The 24,746-nt window shown below is 36.1% G+C and overlaps 1 protein-coding gene across 1 annotated transcript in view; it reads right to left on the reverse strand.

The window, feature by feature from the left end:
- Nucleotides 1-24,746, reverse strand: part of LOC123529687 (autophagy-related protein 2 homolog A-like) — a 125,168-nt gene that overhangs the window by 91,071 nt on the left and 9,351 nt on the right. The window contains exons 4-12 of the mRNA XM_045310136.2: nt 22,825-22,927; nt 21,664-21,853; nt 19,761-19,934; nt 15,208-15,304; nt 14,446-14,604; nt 11,568-11,693; nt 9,352-9,390; nt 8,758-9,013; nt 5,489-5,639 (exon numbers count right to left, since the gene is read on the reverse strand). Coding sequence (XP_045166071.2) covers nt 5,489-5,639; nt 8,758-9,013; nt 9,352-9,390; nt 11,568-11,693; nt 14,446-14,604; nt 15,208-15,304; nt 19,761-19,934; nt 21,664-21,853; nt 22,825-22,927 — 1,295 coding nt within the window. The remainder of the gene's footprint in view (nt 1-5,488; nt 5,640-8,757; nt 9,014-9,351; nt 9,391-11,567; nt 11,694-14,445; nt 14,605-15,207; nt 15,305-19,760; nt 19,935-21,663; nt 21,854-22,824; nt 22,928-24,746) is intronic.

Consider the following 24,746-nt stretch of genomic DNA (forward strand, 5'->3'; position numbering starts at 1 on the left):
TTTGTTGACAGTGTGATAAATAAACGTTAACCGCATGAGGATATTGTTGTTCATTGGTCAACGTTTTTATTAGGAGTTTATTCTAAGATTTACAACAATGTACCCACTCCCAGTGTCACTCTTACAAGGGGTAGTGAATCACAAGGGTTGACAATATATCTCCAAAATTTTGGAGACATGAGCAATTGAGAGATTTTTATTTCATACTGGTACAGGTATAGCACTCAGTGTGTAAAATTCAGAACATCATTTTAAAAACAATAGGCAGATGGATACTTTAAGTTCTTATTTAAAATATACCTCAAAATCTAAACTGAAGTTTGTTGTATGTAGTAACTAACTCAATTAAAATCATTTGACAATTCTAAGCTGACATTTATTGCCAGGAATAGGAATTAACCACACTTATGAGCTTCCTCAGAAAACAAAGAGAAAACCTCATGCATTCTTGTTCAAGTTTTTTTCTCATCAAAAAAAAATCCAACCTGATGATATTATTTGCTATTTCATGTTGTTGGGTTTAAAAGACACACCAATACAATTATACGTCATGTTGATTTTCCAGCTTTTGATGGTGGACCCCAGGGTGTCTTCTGGGGATTATTTAAGACACAGGTGGGCATTGATAGAATCACTGACCTTCCATAAGCCAGCTTGATGGCTTTCTCACTACTCTACATCCCAAGCACAAATGATTCAGTCAGTGATCGCTCGGCCATGGAGACCCCCTACATTAATTGCACACAACTACTAACTATGTCTACTTTTTAACAATATGTAAGTACTGTGAGATCATTTGATTTCATGGACATAAAACATTGTGGTTTTGACAAAAACAGCTATTTTTCTATATAGTGTGGATATGAATTTGTAGATTTCAAATGTCTAGAATAAAATGAAAGGGTACTGTATCAGGGTTTGTATACATTGAGATTAAATTTTGTAAATTAATCCTTATCATGCTGGACACGATTGATTCTGCCTTTGCGGCCTGTGCAGATATGATCAGCCTGCACATCTGTGCAGTCTTCTCATGCCATTCAGTCATTATATTTTTGGTAAGCACCTCTTTTAACAGTTAATGGTACTCTCCAAATTGAAAGATGGACAAGTTCATTTTAGAAATTTAGCAGGGTAAGGATTGATGCAATCATGAAATCCATGGCAATTAGTTCCGCATGAATACTTATGATTCTCAGTAGGTTAGTTCCGCATGAATACTTATGATTCTCAGTAGGTTAGTTCAGCATGAATACTTACGATTCTCAGTAGGTTATACACACAAAGAAGGATCAAAGGACCTTATACATTATATTTCATATAAAACCTTGGACTTGATCATACAGCAAAGAGGGTGGTACAAAATTCTAAATAACACAGACTGATGAAATTCTTAGGTATTGGCTTTTGTTTCTTGCTCCTACAGATGTACATAACTTCCAGGACTGGAGAAAAATGCAGTACAAAATGGTACCAAGTCTATTAGTTACTGTAGATAAATTGTCATATGATACAGATTACTTCAGTTGTTATGAAATATGTAAGTGATATCTTTACAAACATAGAAAAGTATGATCAATTTTACAACCATTCCTAATAATTTTATACAGGTAAACTTGAATGATTCATTTCGTTATTTCACCATAAATCACCACTAAATTGACAAATATATGCGATTATATATTAACAAACATTTTTGCAAAAAATCAATTATGTTACCGTAGTAACAACTTGGTATATGACAAAATGCAGTCGCTAATAGGTAAACAGATGTAACTAAGTTAACAGATATTTGATAAAGATAACTTGCTCAAAGCGTTCAACTGTACAAATTATAACACAGCAATATATTTGCTTTAGGACTATTTTTGCTTTCATAGCCATCGTGGTGCTTCTCTATCAAAACATCTTTCATATCAATACATCTATTACTTTAAATCCCTATTCAGACATAAGAAAAAGACTTATACAAGACTGTCTGGGCCATTTGTTCAAATGTTTCTTTTGTGGTCAATATTGTTACATCATAATCTTCTCATTCAAGTTGGCATGGTGACTACATGTACATCATTTAAAAAGATGTTCCACAATGTGCAACTTTCAGTCATCTTAACTATTAAAAACAAGAGGACCATGATGGTCCTGAATCGCTCACCTCTTCCCACATGATCCAGTTTTGAGTATGATGTCGTTTTTTCTATTATTTGACATAGTGACCTAGTTTTTGAGCTCATGTGACCCAGTTTTGAACTTGACCTAGATATTATCAAGATAAAAATTCTGACCAATTTTCATGAAGATCCACTGAAAAATATGGTCTCTAGAGAGGTCACAAGGTTTTTCTATTATTTGACTTATTGACCTAGTTTTTTAAGGCACGTGACCCAGTTTCAAACTTGACCTAGATATCATCAAGGTGAACATTCTGACCAATTTTCATGAAGACCCATTCAAGGGTATAGCCTCTAGAGAGGTCACAAGGTTTTTCTATTTCAAGACCTACTGACCTAGTTTTTGATCGCAGTTGACCCAGTTTCAAACTTGACCTAGATATCATCAAGATAAACATTCAGACCAACTTTCATACAGATCCCATGAAAAATATGGCCTCTAGAGAAGTCACAATGTTTTTTCATTATTTGACCTATTGACCTACTTTCTGACGGCACGTGACCCACTTTCGAACTTGACCTAGATATCATCAAGATGAACATTTTGACCAATTTTTATGGAGATCTATTCATAAGTATGGCCTCTAGAGAGGTCACAAGGTTTATCTATTTTTAGACCTACTGACCTAGTTTTTGACCGCGCGTGACCCAGTTTCGAACTTGACCTAGATATCATCAAGATAAACATTCAGACCAACTTTCATACATATCCCATGAAAAATCTGGCCTTTAGAGAGGTCACAAGGTTTTTCTATTATTTGACCTATTGACCTAATTTTTGATGGCACGTGACCCAGTTTCGAACTTGACCTAGATATCATTAAGGTGAACGTTCTGACCAATTTACATGAAGATCTTGTGAAATATATGGCCTCTAGAGAGGTCACAAGGTTTATCTATTTTTAGACCTACTGACCTAGTTTTTGATGGCACGTGACCCAGTTTCGAACTTGACCTAGATATCATCAAGATGAACATTCTGACCAACTTTCATAAAGATCCCACAAAAAATGTGACCTCCAGAGTGGTCACAAGCAAAAGTTTACGGACGCACGGTCGCACGCACGCACGCACGGACGACGGACGCCGCGCGATCACAAAAGCTCACCTTGTCACTTTGTGACAGGTGAGCTAAAAAGCTTCGCACTTAATGTTATTAATACATTATTCACCCGTCTGTTACTATTGCACTGTAAAAGCTGGCCTGACAGAGTGATGTCCCTTGCGGGGAAATGTTCCTATGTTTAATCAGTAATTTGTAATGATTTATCTGACTAAAAAAAAATATCATTTACTTTTGTAAATGACATCAATAGCAATCATTCAAAACTAATCTATGTTGGTATATAATCAAAGGTTATCACCCTACTGCTGTACATCGTATGTGCCAAACATCACGTTTTTCCACTGGACAATATGTCAATTTAGCCAGTATGGTTTGTCAGTGAATTTTGTCAGTATTCTCCAAATGCAAAATGCATTCAACTCTTCTTTTTTTTTTTATGAAATTTAATGGTGGCAAATCACATTTTATGATATTTTTCAGTTGTCATATATCCTGTTAGAGATTTATTTAAGAAACAAAGAGACCCATTACATAGAGTTAGATCCTTACTCAAAATGTATATTCTATTGCTTTTCATGAAATGCTGTAACTGCCCACCTTTAATATAAAAGTATTTTATTAGTTAGTGGACAAGATTTTAGATTTCAATATAATTTCTAGTTTTAATTTGCATTTGATATTGGGATATTTAAACTACCTGAAATAAAATTGGAATTAATCTATTTTCAATATATCTTGGTTGCAATACCGGGATAGGCAAAGGGAGGCAACAATAACTTTATAAACTTGCATTTATAATGAATTTTTGCAAAATATATACATGTACATGCCAAAACAAATCTGTGATAGGTTTAATATAACAGTGCTTATATTCCTATTCCTAAGGCAAAATATGTAAATTAAATTCATACTTAAGCTAAAATAACAGTATCTTTGTTAAGCAACCAGGATAGGAAATTCAAATTTTAAAAATACTTCCAGTGAAAATCTAACATGTATCAAGAACTTAGTGAACACAAATAAGTGTAAATGATTAGATGTTAAAGTTTTGAACAAATCCATTGGTTGACCAAAATCTGATTAACCACCTATAACATACAGATATTTTAAATTTTGGTATAAATTGCTTCCCACTTCCAAAAAAAAAAAAAAACAACACTTTTACCTGTAAACATAAAATGGAGCTTATGCAATTTCTTCTTTGAGCACTGCAGAACTACCCCAAAGTTTGATATTTTACAAAGACATGTTTCTAACAGATCTTAATTAATCACTTTTTAAAGTTTTTTGTATCTTCTACCCATACAACATGCTGGTGCAATCAGCCTACCTCTTTACAAACAGTATTTCTACAGATTCTCCAACACTAACTGTAGTATTAAACCATCTTTCTCATTTCATTCTTGTACACTAATCCTAGATTACTAGAGGTCTACCATGGTTCACTAGCAGAACCTCACATTCACTGTAGTATTAAACCATCTACCTAACTTCACTCTGGTACACTCATCCTAGATTACTAGACGTCTACCATGGTTCACTAGTAGAACCTCTGGCACATTTCTGCCATATTTCTGGATTTTTTTCACAACACAATTTTTAAGGTTTCAGTCAATCAGATGCATGGCACTTCTTTACAAAGTATGCAGTGAACAGAAATCTTTCTTTCAAAATGGATGCTTATTACAAAACAATGTACGTTTTGGTGCTATTTACATATCATGCACATGCCAACCAAAGGCATAAAAGGAAATATTTGTTTGTTGTTTGGTCTTTCTTCTCATTGGTACAATTTAGGTCAAATGGAGACTTTACATCATTTAATGGTGGAGAAAGAGCAAATGAATGGCTTCCTCACATTAAAAGAAATCTACAACCTTGCAAGGTTTCAAACACGCACCAATGAGGTGCAATAATCTGAAATAAACAGCTTAAACCTATTGGCCCAAGAATACCTAGAAATCAGATACTGTGAAATCATTAATATTCGTGGGGGACTAATTTTCGTTGATTTCGTGGTTGAGTTAATCCACGAAATTTAATCCCAACGAACAAGTAAAATTCCCATTCATTTTATGTTCAAAAGTTGATATCCACAAATTCATAACCCCACGAAATTGCCGTTTTGACTAAAACCACGAAATTTCATGCCCACAAAGTTTAATGATTTTACAGTACTCCTTTCCTGATTGTTTGGAACCCCTGATGGAAGAAACATGTTTCTACTAACTGTAATATAAAGATGACTTACCTCACTATACTGTGGCTCACTTGACTGTGACCTCTTACTGAACAATGCTTCTATCAGTTCTCCTATACCAACTGTAACATTGAATGTTGTACTGATCTGTTTTAAAGCTGATTTCTGATTACATTCTACAGTCAGTGGTCTTCCTAGTAATCTGGAATTTGTAAAATTCGATATCTTAAAGTTTGCATCAAAAAACAAGGGAACAAGAAACGCGGCAATGCCACGAAACCAGGTTTTCAACACTTTTCATAAGAATAAACAAGAGTGCCAGAATGTCACAATATACGCCCGTCACAGCAAATTTCTTTACTCTAGCACCTGTATTTGCAGATTAATTTTAATTTTGTGGTTGTTTAGTAATCATTGTAATTCTTTTGTTTTCTAAGTCCACAAAAAAACTCCTTACCAGGTAGAGATACCTTAAAATACACCTAAAATTAGAAAGTAACAACTATGTTGTACCACAGAAAAGTGGTCTTGGTTTTTCCCTACGGTCAATTATAAAAAAAAGTTACAATATAAGTTATTTATAGTAACAACTAAGGGAAGTTAATCTTAAAAAAAAAAAAAATTTAAGTCCACACAGAAATCCTTACCAGGTAGAGATTGGTCAAAATACACCTAAAAATTGGATGTAACATGCATGTTGTACTACAGAAAAGTGGTCTCGATTTTTCCCTACGTCTAGTAATGAAAAAGTTACAGTATAAGCTATTTATAGTAACAACAAAGGGAAGTAATTCTAAAGAAGGGAACTGCGCAAGACACTTCGTCTCATGATGGTGTATAATTGTGCCAAGTTACATCAAAATCCCTCTATGCATGAAAAAGATATGCTCCGGACAAAGTTTTCATTCTTGTATCCTTTGACCTCTAAGTGTGACCTTGACCTTAGACCTAGGGACCTGGTTCTTGCGCATGACACTCCGTCTCATGATGGTGAACAATTGTGCCAACTTTCATCAAAATCCCTCCATGCATGTAGAAGATATGCTAACCCTAACCCTAACCTAACCCTAACCCTATTTTTAGTAACAATGACCTTGACCTTGATCCCAGAAACCCCAAAATCAATCCCAAGCTATAACTTTATATAAGTTTTCTATACACCAAGTTTCATCATGATAGCTCATTCCTAAGTTAAGTTATTGACCGGAAACCCTTTTTTCTATTTAAAGTAACAGTGACCTTGACCTTGACCCCAGAAACCATAAAATCAATCCCAGCCTTTCTCTTGATATAAGCTACATACATACCAAGTTTTATTCAAATATCTTTACCGAAACAAAAGTTATTGACCGGAAACACCAGTTTGACGCCGCCGCCGCCACCGCCGCCGCCGCCCGCCCGCCCGACCGACATCTACCCCAATCTAATAACTCAGGTTTTCGTTGAAAACCTGGTTAAAAATGTAGTTAAGCATTGCTGCTTTCTGACAAAATTGGAAAATTCAGACCACAGCAGGCAAAGGATACCTGTTGCTGGGTTTGAGCCTTATAGTTACAGCCTTGATAGTATTATTTTACGTACAGGGCTTTTAAATGGCTGAAGTTTCTTTTTGATAATTTGTCAAAATGCCCTGGTTTACAATTCCTTCACAATTTTGTAACACACAAAATGATCTGTTCATTGAAATGTATTTGCCAATGAATACACTTCATTGCTTGGATGTTTTTCTGCACATGTTCTGATACTTGCACAAATATAATGCAGGTAGTAATATAAATCAGGTTATCACAAATAAATCATATTTATACTGCACATGGGATTACTTTTACCAAGTAAAATTCATTATTGTAAACATATAAAAGTGAAATAAAATCATGGAACTGGTTTCAATCCATACCTACATGTGGTTACTTAAATACTACTTTATATACAGTAAGAATGATAGCAACATTGTATGACACATCCCCATTAAAAAAAATTGATTGAATAAAATGTAATCAGTAATTTAAGCTGATGATGGTTACCAAGATCCATTTGAACTAGATGGAAACTGTAGGACGAGTTGAGTACACAAAGTACAGCTGTAGCTGTAACTAAGTTCATAAAAGGGTCATAACTCAAAAGATAATAATCAGACATGACTGTCCCAACAATCTGTGTCTGTCCACTTCATGAAGAAAATGTGTATGATATTTCATTTGAACTGTACGGAGACTGTAAGAGGAGTTAAGTTCACAAGGTACTGAGGTAGTTTTATATGGCTAAGTTCCAAAAGAAGCATAGCTTAAAAAATCAAACATTTTAGTCCTGATAATGTTGCTGATGTATACCAAGTTTCATTTGAATTGGATGAAAACTGTAAGAGTTGAGTACACAAGAAAGTGGGATGGACATACCAATTCTATATGCCTCATGGTTCTCCAGCACAGGGAACATATAAACTGTACCAAAAGTTGCAACATCAAGAAAGGGACATGACTTTGTGAAAATGCAAAACAGAGTTTTAAGACCTGTGTACTGCATGCCGGATCATCACAATGAACAAGCATATAAAGTTTCATTGCATTCAGCTTACAAACAACAAGAGAGCCATAAAGGCTCAAAATTGCTCATCCAAGTTTCACAGCTTGCTTAAACAGTTTTGGTAGAGTTTCTGGACTGCAGTTTCAGAGGAGATTTCAATGCATAAAGCAATTTTGAGAAAACTAGTCCGGTCCCCATGCAGCCATATTTTTTAAATGAAAAAGAACAAATCAAGGAATTTTGAAGAGATTCACCGTAGGAACATTGCTGTCATTGCTGAATCATTAATTTTCCCGTGAGAAACGGTCATTGCTGTCAAATTATTTTCAAAATGGAGCAACAGTTTAGAGAGATTTTCAAAGTTTTACATAAAGCCATATAGAGAAAACTAGCCCTGCCTCCTGCTGTCTTTTAACAAAACAATGATTTGAAGGAATTTGGTCGAGGGTATGGCAACCAGATTTCTGCAAGGATGATCAAGATTTGAAAGAATCTGAAACAGGACCACACAAGGAACGTTCCTATGAAATTTGGTGGTTAAGGAAGTTCTTTAAAGAATTTGTGGCCAACAGACAGACTGGTGTTCAACTATCCTAAAAGCTCATAATCAGCACTTCATGCTCAGTTGAGCTAAATTTTTTTATCAAACTGGGACACAGACGTAGGAGCACTGGTGAGTGCTATAGTTCTACATACTCTGAAAATATATTAATGCTGCTTGACTATCAAATGAGAAATACAAGCAATATAAATAATACCATTTCAAACTAAATGTAACTAAACAAAACAAGAGTTACCTAAGATGATCAAATGTGACAAGACTTGTCATCTGTTTTCTGATTTCCTTCAACTCGGAGACCCCCGCAGCAGATACTCCACCCACTCTCTGGAAGAACTGGGACGATACGTCCTTCATCACATCAAGGGCAGTTTTATCAGCAGTCGGCGACATGTTGTTGTGGAATAGAGTTACAGAAAAGAAAGCTACACGTAGGTAGTAATGACTCAACTCTGCTGACGGATCCTCATGGTACTTTGGTGCAGAATACACATCTAAAATAATCAATGTAAAATATAACCACTTTGCCATAAGTTACTTACTGTAGCTAACCATAATTAAGTATTGCTTACTGAATATTTTAACTAACCTTTGGAACCTGTAATTCCTAGACAAGTTCATCTATATTTATTACTAAAAATACTTGATATACCTGCTAAATGACCAAAAGATGGGCAAAAGTATACACAACAATGTGTTTTTTTACAAGTCACCAGTTTCTCTGTACATTGTGGGAAAGTTCTTGAGAAGTTAAAGGATACAATCAGGTGATACTGTAAAATGGTATTACACCAAATCTTATTAATCAAACACTACTTTACAACATAATTACCTTTTGCTGTTCTTGCAGTTCCTCTCTGCTGGTTTGTGGCTGCAATTATAAATATTCATACATAAATCTTTCCTAGTATAATCAATTATTTTTAAATACTGTTTCATTTGAAGGACATCTCTTATGCTGAAAACAAAGTATACTGTAAACTGTCAAACCAAACAAAAGATCAAAATAAAAGTAACATATTGTGGGGCTTATCAAAAGAGATTATTCCAGATTAAGACAATTATTTAAGGTAATTGTTCCGCTGATAAACATTTATACTTTTTAAAGGTTTTGCTTTAGAGGCAATCTCATGTACATAATTTACTGGACTGCTCCTTTAAAACACACTAAATCACAAGTACAACAGACTAGGATTGCACTGCACTTCTCCTTTTAAACACCCCACAAGTATAATAGACAAACACTTATAATCATATGTACTATCTAGGAAATACGTAGGGTTTGGGGATCAGTTGACCACAAAGGTGGCCATAAGGTTATGACCTTGCTGCAAAGATGACAATCTGAAAAAAATTTTCAAACCTTTTATACCTTCTAGATTCAAATTACATGTAATTATGACTTTATAACCTTCTATAAATTATATGCAATAACAATTGCCTTTTACAGGTTGTTTTCCTTTATTCATAAAGCCTTGTTCAGAGACAAAATCAACATTTAACAAACTTCCTATGTATTAAATGAATACTTATGACAACAAGAAATGTTTGTAAAACACCTATGCCTCCAATTATAGGATGTCCTATTTTCAGTCCAGTGTTCACTATAACCTTGACCTACTTACCCCCAAAACATTGGTAGTCATCTACAACTTAATCCAATCATGCTATCAAGTTTGAAGGTTCTGGATCAAGTGGTTCACAAGTTAGTGATTGGAAACAGTTTTCAAGGTTTAGGCCCGTGACCTTGATCTTTGAACCCAAAAACTATAGGGGTCATCTGCTCATAAGCTCAATCAAGCTATCAAGTTTGAAGGTTCTAGATCAAGTGGTTCTCAATTTATTGAGGGAAACATTTTTCAAGATTCAGGCCCCTGTGACCTAGGTTTTTGACCTACTGACCTCCAAAACAATATAGGCCATCTAACTTATATGCCCCATCATGCCACTAAGTTTGAATGTTCTGGGTCAAGTGACTCTCAAGTTATTGGGCTGAAACCATTCGCTCTACCAACAGATTGACCAATGCAACAGACAGGTGCAAAGTAATATACCTCCTCTTCTTCGAAGATCAGTAAAGTTTACACTGTACATTCACTTTCATAGCAAAAAGCTTTATTTGTTAGGCATAGGAAAAAGAGATCAATATAATTGCATCTTAACTAATCCTACCAGGTGTTCTGTATTACAAAAGTGCTTCTATTGCGACATTTTGATACAAGCAAAACTGTATTATCTGCACTATAAAATACTTACTGGTATTTCATTTTATTATCGGCTTGTCTAAAGTTAATTTTTACCATAAGTAAGTTGACAAAACCATAGGAACCAGTGGTTCAGGGGTAAATCAAACACATATTAATAAATCCTGAACGATTTTGTTGTGCAAAAATGTATAATATTGTGTATTAAACCGTTTTCGTTTTCTACTCTATTGTGTAACTGCAAGGGAAATAAACTAATAAATATCTCTGCTTTAAAGTACTAGCCCAAGGCAAGAGTTGACATTCTTTGTGGATCACAACTTTGAATTAAATATTAAAATTTCTGTTATTGATATTAGCAAAACTATCATACATTGTACATTTGTGAAATCATTTTTGTTAATTTCAAGGACTTGGAAATCAATTTCTAGACTTTATTTAATGTATTTCTATCAATGAAAATGTTAGGGTCTATCTCTATATTTGTCAAAAATGTGCATCCTGTCTCATTAATTCAACATCTTATTATTTCTCCCGTTACTCTTTTAACAAAATCCAATCCATGGTCCTCAGACTTATCAAGGATTTCATCACACCTGCTTTTAGTTTTTACCGAAAACTCACTAAAAACTGTGATTTCTTTAGCTGTAATGAAGAAACCTTAAACGCAAAAAATGTATGTTTATATCTTACATTGTTCTTTAACTATAAATCAAACAAAGTGTGTGCACAATTTTACGTGTATTTACATTTTCCACCAGTAACCACATGACCTCTGACTCTGCTCTTAAAAACAACATTTTGCCTTTATATAAAGCAATGTAGTTATAAGACAAGCACTTACAGGAAGGTGTGGAGCTTGTAGTTCTGTTGGTAGAGGTACTGTAATTGCTGGAGAATGACGAGTCCATATCACTGGTACCACCTGGCCGGTTAGTCATTAACGAGTAAAACTGGTCATCATCATCTCCTGCAGTCAATACAGATACAACAATAGATACAGTAACAACAATAATGATGGTAACAACAGAGCCATATCGCTTCTAGTGATTTACCTGGTTACTTCTAAGGATTTTCTATTTGCACTCTCGCGGTCTCCATAGAGACAGTTTCACTCATCTGTATTTAAAAATGGATATCCCTCTTTGTATGAGACATAATTTTCAAGCAAAATTACTATGACAGCATAAGCAAGGAAGAAAGTTTCTGGCTAATAGATTATAATCTTTAACCTTTACCCTGCTGAATTGTTATTATGAACTTTTCCATCTTTCAATATAGACAGAACCATTAAGTGTTAAAAGGGGTGCTTACCTAAAAGATACTGACTGAATAGCAAACAGTGCAGATCATGATCAGACTGCACAGATGTGCAGGCAGATCATGATCTACACTGGTCGCAAAGGCAGAAACAATCGTGTCCAGCACGATAAGGGTTAAACTACCACTTTTCATGACTTGTGAATAATTTGTTTGGGTATAACAGATATCAGTTTTGTGTTAAGTATGCCCCGGCCTTTGCTCACTTTCAACACACTCAAAATTGCCAATGACATACACGTAAGATCAGGTGAATATATACAGGGCTCTACCTAATCTTAACTTTAGGGAAAAGTCACTCTCACTAAGCTAAGTGGAAAATGGAGAGGTTTTAGGGAGACGTGAGAAGCAGCCACCCCTATTATGACATAACCCTCAGTGTAGGGTCATAGAGAGAAACTGGAACAGTTTTACATAATTTTCAACAAATCAGACTCAATGTAAATAACAAAATCTCTGTAAATTAAAGTTTATATTTGATCACACCCAATCAATGGCCAAACCAAGAAAAAGCCCTTTAATCATGAACTCAATATACAAGAAAATACATTACACCTAATATAGCCTAAGGGGAAGAAGTATAACCCTTTTATAATGTACTTGTCCATCTTTCAATTTGGACAGTACCACTAACTGTTAAAAGGGGTATTTACTAAAAAGATACCGACTGAATGGCGAACAGTGCAGATCTTGATCAAAGGCAGAATTAATCGTGTCCCACATAAGGGATAAGCTCCCAGTGCTCACTGCACTAAAATTCAATCACAAACATCCATAAAAACATTGCACGATCCTTTTCAATTAAATGATGGTGTAATACACTGGTCCTAAATTTAAATGTATGTTAACAGCAGTGACAGTCAACAACCAAGTAGACTCCTTTGATCATGCATTAAAGTAAGGTTGGCATACATCAAAAGAAAAAGTTGGCAACACGTTTATATTGCAGCAGCTGTCAAAAATATGCATGTATTTCCGTTACTTCTAGGTAATTCAGTAATGCTTGATAGTGCTTTGTTAAAAGCAGTAAAATGTGGATTAAATAAAATATTCAAAATAAGTCTCTTTTCAAAAGGTCAAAAGAATGTACATCAGTTAATGCAAAACATGAACTTTCAAAACAAAAGAGCAGAATCTGATATTCATTTCATTTTAGTAAAAAATAAGTCAAACATGTCAAAAGGCTTAATTCACTAGCAACTGAAAACATTCAATTTGGTCAATTTTATTAATTTCAGGTTCACCATGTACTGCTGTAAAACCTGGAGGCAAAATTATGTGTGCTTGGCAGATGCTATTTACTCACAAGCTAAAGGTTTGAGACTATTTCACTTGACCATTAGCAAAAGCCCTGATATAATGAACAAGAGCTGTCTGTAAGACAGCCAGTGCTCGACTATTCGAATCATTGTCCCAGAAGCAGGAATATTACCCTAAATGTTAAAATAGCTATAGAGTTTCAATCCAGTATCTGCATTAGTTTTGGAGATAGCAACTTGCATGCAAAACTTTAGCCAGAAGTTTTCAGTTCAAAAGGGGACATGATTAGGCCAAAATGCATGTCAGCGTTATAAGACTTGATGCAATCTGCTAGTTTTATAACCCCAAAGACACATGTGAAGTTTCAATTTACTATCTGCTTCTAAGTCCAAAAGGGGGCATAATTTGCCCAAAATACATGTCAAAGTTATGGGAATTGATCCAGTGAAGTTGGTAATTGATCTAGAAAAAGAAAAAATAAGTTTCAAATCTATATGCCTTTAAGTAATAGCTATATTTACTTGCACACAAAACTTTAACCAGAATTTTCTAATCTAAAAGGGGGCATAATTTGGCCAAAATGCATGTCAGAGTTATTGGACTTGATGCTATCACCTAGTTTTTTTATAACCCCACAGACACGTGAAGTTTCAATTCAATATCTGCATTAGTTTTAGAGATAATAACTTGCATGTAAAACTTTAACCAGGATTTTCTAAGTCTAAAACGGGTCATAATTTGGCCAAAATGCATGTCAGAGTTATTGGACTTGATGCTATCATCTTGTTTTTTTATAACCCCGAAGACACATGTGAAGTTTCAATTCAATATCTGCATTAGTTTTAGAGATAATAACTTGCATGTAAAACTTTAACCAGGATTTTCTAAGTCCAAAAGGGGGCATATAATTTGGCCAAAATACATGTCAGAGTTATGGGACTTGACCTAGTCAGGTTGGTAATTGACTTAGAAAAAGAAAAAATAAGTTTCAAAGCTATATGCCTTTAAATGATAGCCATATGTACTTGCATGCAAAACTTTAACCAAGGTGTGACGCCAACACCGACGCCAATGCCAGGGTGAGTAGAATAGCTAGACTATTCTTCAAATAGTCAAGCTAAAATGTGGTATTGGAAACAAACCGTGTAGTGAATAGTCCTGCATCTGAGCAAGATTGTTGCTCTGTATCCTGCCGGACTGTAGCTGGTGCTGTAAATCCACTTCAACCTTCTCAAAGTCTATCCTGTCCATCGGCTTGTTCCTAATACTTTGTCTGTGAGAGGAACCACTCTCTCCTACACCTGTATTGTAGCAATCAGTGTTTTAGTTGTCCTACTACCCTTGTTTAAAGCAAGACCACTTCATGTAATGGAGACTTTCAAATGACAAATTTTGATTGAATGGCAATTAATGGCTTGTAACCATTCTGGTCAATCTGACACATAAAGCCATTATTTCTAAGATTCCTACCTAAAGGATTAAAGGGTTCAAATAAATGTTGCAGCTACTTAGCACAATCAACAAAAGACAGATCTTGACAACTGAAGTTTAGTTTATACTAATTTATTTTAGGTCGATTGTGAAGCAAGTTCTACAGCTTATATTAATCACTTTTGACACCTCATTCCTGATGAAATCCATCGCCATGAGGGTATGCGAGAAGAGAAGCAAGATTCCCGATTAATGCTGAGTGCCAAGCAAGGGAGCTCATGGTACCATTTTTCACATCTTTGGTATGAAGCGGGCCGGGATCGAACCCATGACCTCCAACACCCGAAGCAGATGCTCTACCACTAGACTATCGAGGCGGTTTAAAGTGCACTTAAATCAATGATTCCACTGAGATGTTGTAAAATTAGAAAAATTAATAATGATAAAATGTGTACATTAATAGACAGACAAACCTGGGGAGGTGAGACCAGACATTAGCTCTATGATTCCGTGTAATTGCTGTGGTGACAACAGAAAATGTAAACCTCCAAACTGACAAACAATCTCCAGCTGAAATATATAGTCATAGTAAAGTAACTATTCACAAATACAGCATTTATTCATATAAGTATAACTGTCAAATTATACTGCATCAGATATTCAATTCAGGGAAATAACGGCACTTGATATTATTGTTGTTTAACAGATCTTTGTTAAATATTCAGAGATGGTTCTGGATATTTTTTAGCTGTCGCCAACACTTACGCCATCTGGCAAAATTGGAGCCAAAGAGGAGCCACTGGAGCCAACATTGGTGCCAAAGGAAGATAGGAAATGGAAGTTCATTTTACCTGCATCATAAACTACAAGAACAAATACTAAAATTCAAGTTTATTTATTTCAGTCCTATTTTCAAAACTACAAAACAAATAAAAAGCACAGTTTAAAGAACATTTTAGTAAAATGAGTGTTTTACAAGTTCTTTTAATCATTTCTAAATAAAGTACAAACTGCGCTATGAAAACAGTCGCCTTTAAATTTTTATCCGAAATTTACGTGTCCGAAACTCGTAAATTTATCAGGTGCACAATCGAACGCCGTGGAAGTTTTCATGCATGTTTCAATTCTCTTACTTTAATAATGCCCGATTCTTGCATCAACTTGTTCAGATTTAGAAATTAAATTGATTAATTTATTAATCTTTTAGAAAACAATACCAAACTTGGTAATCTTTTTACAATATTTTTACGGCAGTTCAGACGTCCACGTCATCGGTTCCTGGGCAATTTATAGAAACTGGCCATATTTGAAATAAATTTTGATGTAATTTATAATAAAACCAAGGAATAACATATGACTGATGCATAAGATCATGTTGAAGGAAGTTTAAGTCTGCACTCGATAAAATAATCAGCTTGAAAAATTTCAATATGGCGGCAGCTTACAATAATTGATAAACTACAATGATATATTAATGCTATGATTGGTTGAAGTTTGACAGGCGAGTAGGTGGAGTTAACCATGGATTTATCGATAATATCCATCTATTGTCAGAGCTCTCGCGAGTGGGTGACTTGAACGAAATAGGCGCTTTGGAACTTCAACCTTCGCTCAAATCTAACCTCAAAGCGAAATACAAGTCGCCTGATTTTCTTTGACTTCTGCACTCGCTAATTACTGCTGCCCGGACTGTTGACAATTTGCACGGTGTCATAACGAGTGTTGAAATACACAAATACACGCCGATAGCATAATTTAAGCTCCACCTACTTCAGGTACTTGCGAAATTTCCCCGAGAAGTGTGAAAGCGAATCAAACTAGAAAATGCTTTTGTAAAAAAGCGCATGTCTCCCCCAATGCAAAGTCCTATAGGCAAGAAGTCAATAGGGGTCAGGAGCGAAAGTCAAAGAGACACTGATGGTTGGCTGCAATAGGGATCATCTACTTGGCATGTCCAGTCATCCCGCTAAATTTCAACACTCGTGGCCTAGTGGTTCTCAAGTCACTGTTCAGGCTCCTGTGACCTTGACCTTTGATCAAGGGACCTCAAAATAAATAGGGGTCATCTACTCTGCATGTTCAATCATCCTATTAAGTTTCAACATTGTAGGTCAAGTGGTTCTCAAGTTATTTCCAAAAAATGATTTTACATGAACAGGCCACTGTGACCTTGACCTTTAATAGACTGACCAAAAAATCAATAGGGGTCATCTACTCTGCATGTTCAATCATCCTATGAAGTTTCAACATTCTGGGTCAAGTGGTTCTCAAGTTATTGATCGGAACTGGTTATCAATGTTCAGGCCCCTGTGACCTTGACCTTTAACGGAGTGACCCCAAAAACAATAAGGGTCATTTACTCTGCATGAACAATCATCCTATGAAGTTTCAACATTCTGGGTCGAGAGGTTCTCAAGTTATTGATTGGAAATGGTTTTCCATGTTCAGGCCCCTGTGGCCTTGACCTTTAACAGAGTGACCCTAAAATCATTAGGGTTAATCTACTCTGCATGACCAATCATCCTACAAAGTTTCATCATTATGGGTCAAGTGGTTCTCAAGTTACTGACTGGAAATGGTTTTCAATGTTCGGGCCCCTGTGACCTTGACCTTTCATAGAGTGACCCCAAAATCGTTAGGGGTCATCTACTCTTTATGACCAATCATCCTATTAAGTTTCAACATTCTGGGTCAAGTGGTTCTCAAGTTACTGACAGGAAATGGTTTTCAATGTTCAGGCCCCTGTGACCTTGACCTTTAATGGAGTGACCCCAAAATCGATAGGGGTCATCTACTTTGCATGTACAATCATCCTATGAAGTTTCAACATTCTGGGTCAAGTGGTTCTCTAGTTATTGATCAGAAATGGTTTTCAATGTTCAGGCCCCTGTGACCTTGACCTTTGACGGAGTGATCCCATAATCAATAAGGGTCATCTACTCTTTATGACCAATCATCCTATCAAGTTTCAACATTCTGGGTCAGGTGGTTCTCTAGTTATTGATTGGAAATGGTTTTCAATGTTCAGGCCCCTGTGACCTTGACCTTTAAAGGAGTGACCCCAAAATCGATAGGGGTCACCTACTTTGCATGTACAATCATCCTATGAAGTTTCAACATTCTGGGTCAAGTGGTTCTCTAGTTATTGATCAGAAATGGTTTTCAATGTTCAGGCCCCTGTGACCTTGACCTTTGACGGAGTGATCCCATAATCAATAAGGGTCATCTACTCTTTATAACCAATCACCCTATGAAGTTTCAACATTCTGGGTCAGGTGGTTCTCTAGTTATTGATTGGAAATGGTTTTCAATGTTCAGGCCCCTGTGACCTTGACCTTTGACGGAGTGACCCCAAAATCAATAGGGGTCATCTGCTCTTTGTGACCAATCATCCTATGAAGTTTCAACATTCTTGGTCAAGTGGTGCTCTAGTTATTGATCGGAAATGGTTTTCAATGTTCAGGTCCCTGTGACCTTGACCTTTGACAGAGTGACCCCAAAATCAATAGGGGTCATCTACTCTTCATGACCAATCACCCTACGAAGTTTCAACATTCTGGGTCAAGTGGTTCTCTAGTTATTGATCGGAAATGGTTTTCAATGTTCTGGCCCCTGTGACCTTGACCTTTGATGGAGTGACCCCAAAAACAATAGGGGTCGTCTACTCCAGCAGCCCTACAACCCTATGAAGTTTGAAGGTTCTAGGTCAAATGGTTCTCCAGTTATTGCTCAGAAATGAAGTGTGACGTACGGACGTACGGACGGACGGACGGACAGGGCAAAAACAATATGTCTCCTGGGGGAGACATAATTATCCGATACAACAGAGTCGATTGTGTTCAGCCAATTAGGGCCGAGGTTACGTCTTTGACACTTCGCTTTTAATTGTCAACATGTTTGAGAGCAAAAAACAATGTTTTATAAAGAAACTGCTGATTAACCATACGATTAATTGGAATATTGTACACAATTATTTGTTATCTATGATAAAAGAACGACATGTAATGTATTAACTACGTTAAATTGACTTCCATCGATGAAGTGATTTGAATTATGTTTTTCTAGTTTACACAGTTTACTTTCATTTTTTTTCGAGAGAGATACTGACATTCATCGAGGCGGTGACTCGGTGTTAATAATAGACACTTCATACACGATATAACCAAAATTCGGGGGTTAAATTACGTACAGCCTAATTGAAACGCTTTTTCAGTATTGATAACATACTTTGGCAAATGATCTAAAAATGAATGTCACTCATTTCTTACCTAAAAACAAGAAAATTACAGCCACCTTTCGAATCACCCAACAGCCTTGCGGTAGGAAAAGTCTTCCAACTTCTCCCTAAAGTCTCCCCACTTCTCCCTAAATCAGCTTGAGGGAGAAGTGACCTCTCAAAAAATTGGACCTAGCTAGACCCCTGTGTGTGCATCAAGTTTTATAACTTTAAGCAAACAGATTACAACAGTGTGAAAAACTCGGCAATTCGGATTTTGCCCGAAGGCGATAATTAGGTGAAGTGGCTGACTTTACAACAACGAGGTAGGAAGATCCTTGGTGTCATTGAAAAAAAAAAATGTCTCGTCCTGATCTTTGTTTGTTGTCGCCAGAAACTTTCACCAACTGATACAAATTAGCACCAGATTTTGTAAATCGGCACATCTGGCGCCACTGGCGACCGACAGCGCGACCCCTGATATGAATATGGCACAATTATACGAACCTAACGTGTTGTGAAATAAGGTAACGCAAAAAAAAGCTACACATATGTAACAGTGACACAAATTAACTGGCATGTCTTCGTGAAACAAGATGCATCTAAATTATAAAATAAACAATGAAAAATAAAACCACCTTGCCAAGTTACCTATAGTATTTCTTTTGATTCCAACTCAAAATCTTTTGCAACAGTTAGTACTGCTAGTTACCTACGGTGCTACCCTATGGCAAGTACTGCAACTGCTGAACAAAGTCCAGCAGAACTTTAAGTCTACAAATGTATTTCATTTGAATCAAAAGTACAAACCTTAGGTCCATGTAGCGTGTCATTCTGCTTGGTTTTCAGTTTGATCTCCTGCTTACCAGTCAACACTGCCACCTGTATTGGGTTGGACTCTGGGGTGGAGGTCTGGTGTTTGGGTGGGGAATGCTCTCTATTGTCACTGTAGGTGGAAGTTGTACTCCTTGCTGAGGTAAACATCTGTCAACATGTGTTTGTATTGTCAGACAAATACACTCGTAATTATCAAATGCATATTTAAAACAATACATTCCAACACACTATATTATGGAGGGTACAATATTAAATGCAATGACTATGTTGCTTTAAAATTTGTCCTACTTCAAAGGGCATTTGCTAAATAAATAATTCAGCAGTGTGTAAATGATGTCATAAAATCTCTAAAATGGCTACCTTCAAAGGCAGCCATTTTCATAAAATTGATTTCAAAATGCCATTTCATTTTCAATAATTGTTGCAAGTTGAAAAAATCTTTCAGCATTATGAATGACTTGACCATGTTTTCATACAAAATCCATTTGTGGGTAGGCATTCCTTCCCCTTTTAACTTTAAACACTTTTAAATATATGTTACATGGTGACTTTCCAGCTGTGATGGTGGAGGAAGGCCTCAGGTACCTCTCTATATCAGGCAGACAGGACATTTGTAGCATCCTCAACCTGTAAGCCAGCTGGATGAGTTCTCACATGAAAGAACTTTACGCCCTATACTAAGTTTCAAACCCACAGCACTGAAGAGCATGACATAAAAACAAGAGCTCATAGAACACGAAATGCCCCCCTTGATGCATTCAGTAATTGCACAAGGAACAGAAATTATTTGGTCACTGTACACAAAAGTTCTACTGTTCTGAGTCAATGTGACCTTGACCTTTGACCTATTGACCTCAAAATCAATAGGGGTCATTTGCTGGTCATGATCAACCTCCCTATTAAGTTTCGTGCTTCTAGGCCCAAGCGTTCTCAAGTTATCATCCGGAAACGGTTTAACTGTTCCGGGTCAATGTGGCCTTTACCTTTTACCTACTGACCTCAAAATCAATAGGGTCATCTGCTGGTCATGACCAACCTCCCTATCAATTTTTATGATCCTAGGCCCATGCGTTCTAAAGTTATCATCCAGAAACCGATGTTAACTCCGGGCACTGTGAACCCCTCCTCTTTTGACCATACATAAACTCAAAATCAATAGGGCCAATCGCTGATCATGATCAACTCCCTATAAAGTATTCAATGAACTATTCAGCCAAGCGTATCTTCAAATTATAGTCCGTGAAATGGTTTACCTGTTTAGGAGTTTATGTGACCCAAGTACACTGACCTCCCTACATCAAATCATAGGTTCATCTGCTGGTTTCGTGATCCCAGGCCTAAGTGTTATTGAGTTATCATCCTGAAACCGTTTCACTGTTCTGAGTCACTGTGACCTTGACCTTTGACCAATTGACCTCAAAATCAATAGAGGTCATCTGCTGGTCATGACCAACCTCCCTATCAACTTTCATTGATCATAGGCCTAAGCGTTTTTGAGTTATCAACCAGAAACCGTTCAACTGTTCAGGGTCACTGTGACTTTGACCTTTGACCTACTGATTTCAAAATCAATAGGGGTCATCCGCTGGTTATGAACAACCTCCCTATCAATTTTCATGATCCTAGGCCCAAGCGTTCTTGAGTTATCATCCGGAAACGGACTGGTCTACATACCGACAGATCGACCGACATCTGCAAAACAATATACCCCTCCTTCTTTGAAGGAGGGCATAATTAAGCAAATATTAGAATGACTGGTTAGCCTTTATGATCAGTGGATCAGTGTAGATGCTTTATTTCTCTTTTACGTACAAGCTTGATCCAAATTTCAGAAATTATTTCAGTACCATCAGTATCATCTCAGTAATTATCTAACCTGTGATGGGGATCCTTCTGAGCTACTGCTCCTCGATCTCGACGGAGATTTTCTATTAGTGATCTCATCAAAGTACAGCTGTACTCCTTCAAAGTGAACATTCTTCTGGTTGATTGCTGCTGGTTCATATGTGATGTTGCCATCTACAGACGTACCATCTACTGTAGCCATGTCATCAAAATACTCTATCCTGAAATTATAGAATTATAGTATGTTTTATATACAACAATCATTTGGCATTCAGTGTTAGATTTAGCCCTATTTCCTTTGTATTAGCAACATAATTCTATAATAAATTGTATTTCTGTTTCTTTCCCCCTCAACATCTACTGTATGTAATGTACTTAAAGAAATCTAATGTCCATCTTTCACTATCATAATTTATGTTGAAATATTTATTTCACAGGTAGAAAGTCCTCATCAAATTAATTTAACTTTACTACATATATAAATTACAAATGAATGTATGGAGAGCTACTTTCTAAATGCCATGCAGTAACATTAGATAGTTATAAACTTTTTAGCGGTAGTACACATTTATACTGTGTTTAGCTATACATGTATTAAGTGTGTATTGTTACAAACAGAACGCAATGACTATTAGTACAGTTTATACACAAAAACTTACTTATTTTATGTTTACATAAACAATAATAGATCCATTATATAATGATTATTTTCAAATATGAAATTTTGTTCTAGTATACATAACAATCAGTCAGACACGAATCATCTACTGATGTACATCTTGAATTGCAATTCAAATAAAATTTACTTATATTGTGAAATTTTAATGTCCTGATACTAAAAACTATTGGTAAGTGAAAGCACTCCTCCAGTCAAAATCTGCTAATTCAACTCTGACAGTAGGAAACTTTATTTTCTATCAAAATCTCTATAAATGAGCCGTGCCATGGGAAAACCAACATAGTGGCTTTGCGACCAGCATGGATCCAGACCAGCCTGCGCAGTCTGGTCAGGATCCATGCTATTCGCTTTTAAAGCCTACTGCAATTAGAGAAACCGTTAGCGAACAGCATGGATCCTGACCAGACTGCGCGGATGCGCAGGCTGGTCTGGATCCATACTGGTCGCAAAGCCACTATGTTGGTTTTCCCATGGCACGGCTCAAATGCTGAGTTCACAGACTAGACAACTTACCTTTTAATTCTTATTTCCATGGCAACACCTTTCTCAGACCTATCTGGGTGATGCTCTAACCTTATCACAGTGTTACTCAGTGACACACGAATCTTTGACAACACTGAAAGATACATCAAATTTTGAGTTAAAGTAACCTTAAGAACATGTTCTGTTGACTATCATAATGTAAGCTGAAATGCATCTTGTTTTTTACACATTTACTTCTGAAGCACTGAGATGCAAAACTCTCCAATACATAATTTTCAAGGCTTTATATGTTTACAAAAAACCATTAAAGAGTCATTGTATGTCTCAAAATGATTAAGTACAACAAGAGGACCATAATGGTCCTGAATCGCTCACCTCTTCCCACATGACCCAGTTTTGAGTATGACGTCGTTTTTTCTATTATTTAACATAGTGACCTAGTTTTTGAGCTCATGTGACCCAGTTTTGAACCTGACCTAGATATTATCAAGATAAAAATTCTGACCAATTTTCAAGAAGATCCATTGAAAAATATGGTCTCTAGAGAGGTCACAAGGTTTTTCTATTATTTGACCTATTGACCTAGTTTTCAAAGGTAAGTGACCCTGTTTTTAACTTTACCTAGATATCATCAAGGTGAACATTCTCACTAATTTTCATGAAGATCTCATGAAAAATATGGCCTCTAGAGAGGTCACAAAGTTTTTCTATTTCTATACCTACTGGCATAGTTTTGACCGCACGTGACCCAGTTTCGAAACTGACCTAGATATCATCAAGGTGAACATTAAGATCAATTTTCATGAAGATCCATTGAAAAATATGGCCACTAGAGAGGTCAAAAGATTTTTCTAATTTTAGACCTACTGACCTAGTTTTTGACCGCAGTTGACCCAGTTTCAAACTTAACCTAGATATCATCAAGATGAACATTCAGACCAACTTTCATACAGATCCCATGAAAAGTATGGCCTCTAGAGAGGTCACAAGGTTTTTTTATTATTTGACCTACTGACCTAGTTTTTGATGGCACGTGACCCACAGTGTGATATAATGGTTTAAAGAATCCATTATACCAAATACTTCTTAGGCATTCTTTTCAGATAGCTTTTCGGTCAATAATAAGTCGTGTACTTTAAGAATATATTTTGCATTCCTTTTCACACTTAGCTTTACGGTCTAGAAATTAGTCATGTGCATTAAAAATGACAGGTTACATTATATCACCCAGTTAATGCATTGTCCAGCAATGCATGTTTCAAAATTACTAATTGTTTTGACAACTAACTGGATAAATGACAGGGTAATTATAAACACCCGGTCTTTTGATCACGCCGCATGACTCAAGTCACGATTAATTTCTTTCATAAGCAGAAGTTGTGTGACAAAACTTCAGTATCATTCTGGTACTCAGTAAGGTTAGATGCGTATGTTCGATACTAGCAAAATGAATTAGTTAGATAAAGACCGAGGCAATTAACGTTGAAGTAATAACGTTGAAGAATAGAAGTTCTGTTAATAACTGAGGAAATGTTAGTGAACCATGTTAGTGAATTATGAAGAAAGGCATTGATGTATATATTACCTTAGAACTTATTACAATATTAAATAGCAGTTATTATAAAGAACAGTGTTGTTGTTGTTGTAGTTAGTTTAGTGAACTTTAGACCCTGTTACACCACAACTTTCGAACTGGAACTAGATATCATCGAGATGAACATTCTGACCAATTTTTATAGAGATCCATTCAAAAGTATGGCCTCTAGAGAGGTCACAAGGTTTTTCTATTTTTAGACCTACTGACCTAGTTTTTGACCGCACATGACCCTGGTTCAAGTTAAACATTCAGACCAACTTTCATACAGATCCCATGACAAATATGGCCTCTAGAGAGGGCACAAGGTTTTTCTATTATTTGACCTACTGACCTAGTTTTTGAAGCATGTGACCCA

This window comes from Mercenaria mercenaria, chromosome 1 (genome assembly GCF_021730395.1).
Source record: "Mercenaria mercenaria strain notata chromosome 1, MADL_Memer_1, whole genome shotgun sequence".
Lineage (NCBI taxonomy): Eukaryota > Metazoa > Mollusca > Bivalvia > Venerida > Veneridae > Mercenaria > Mercenaria mercenaria.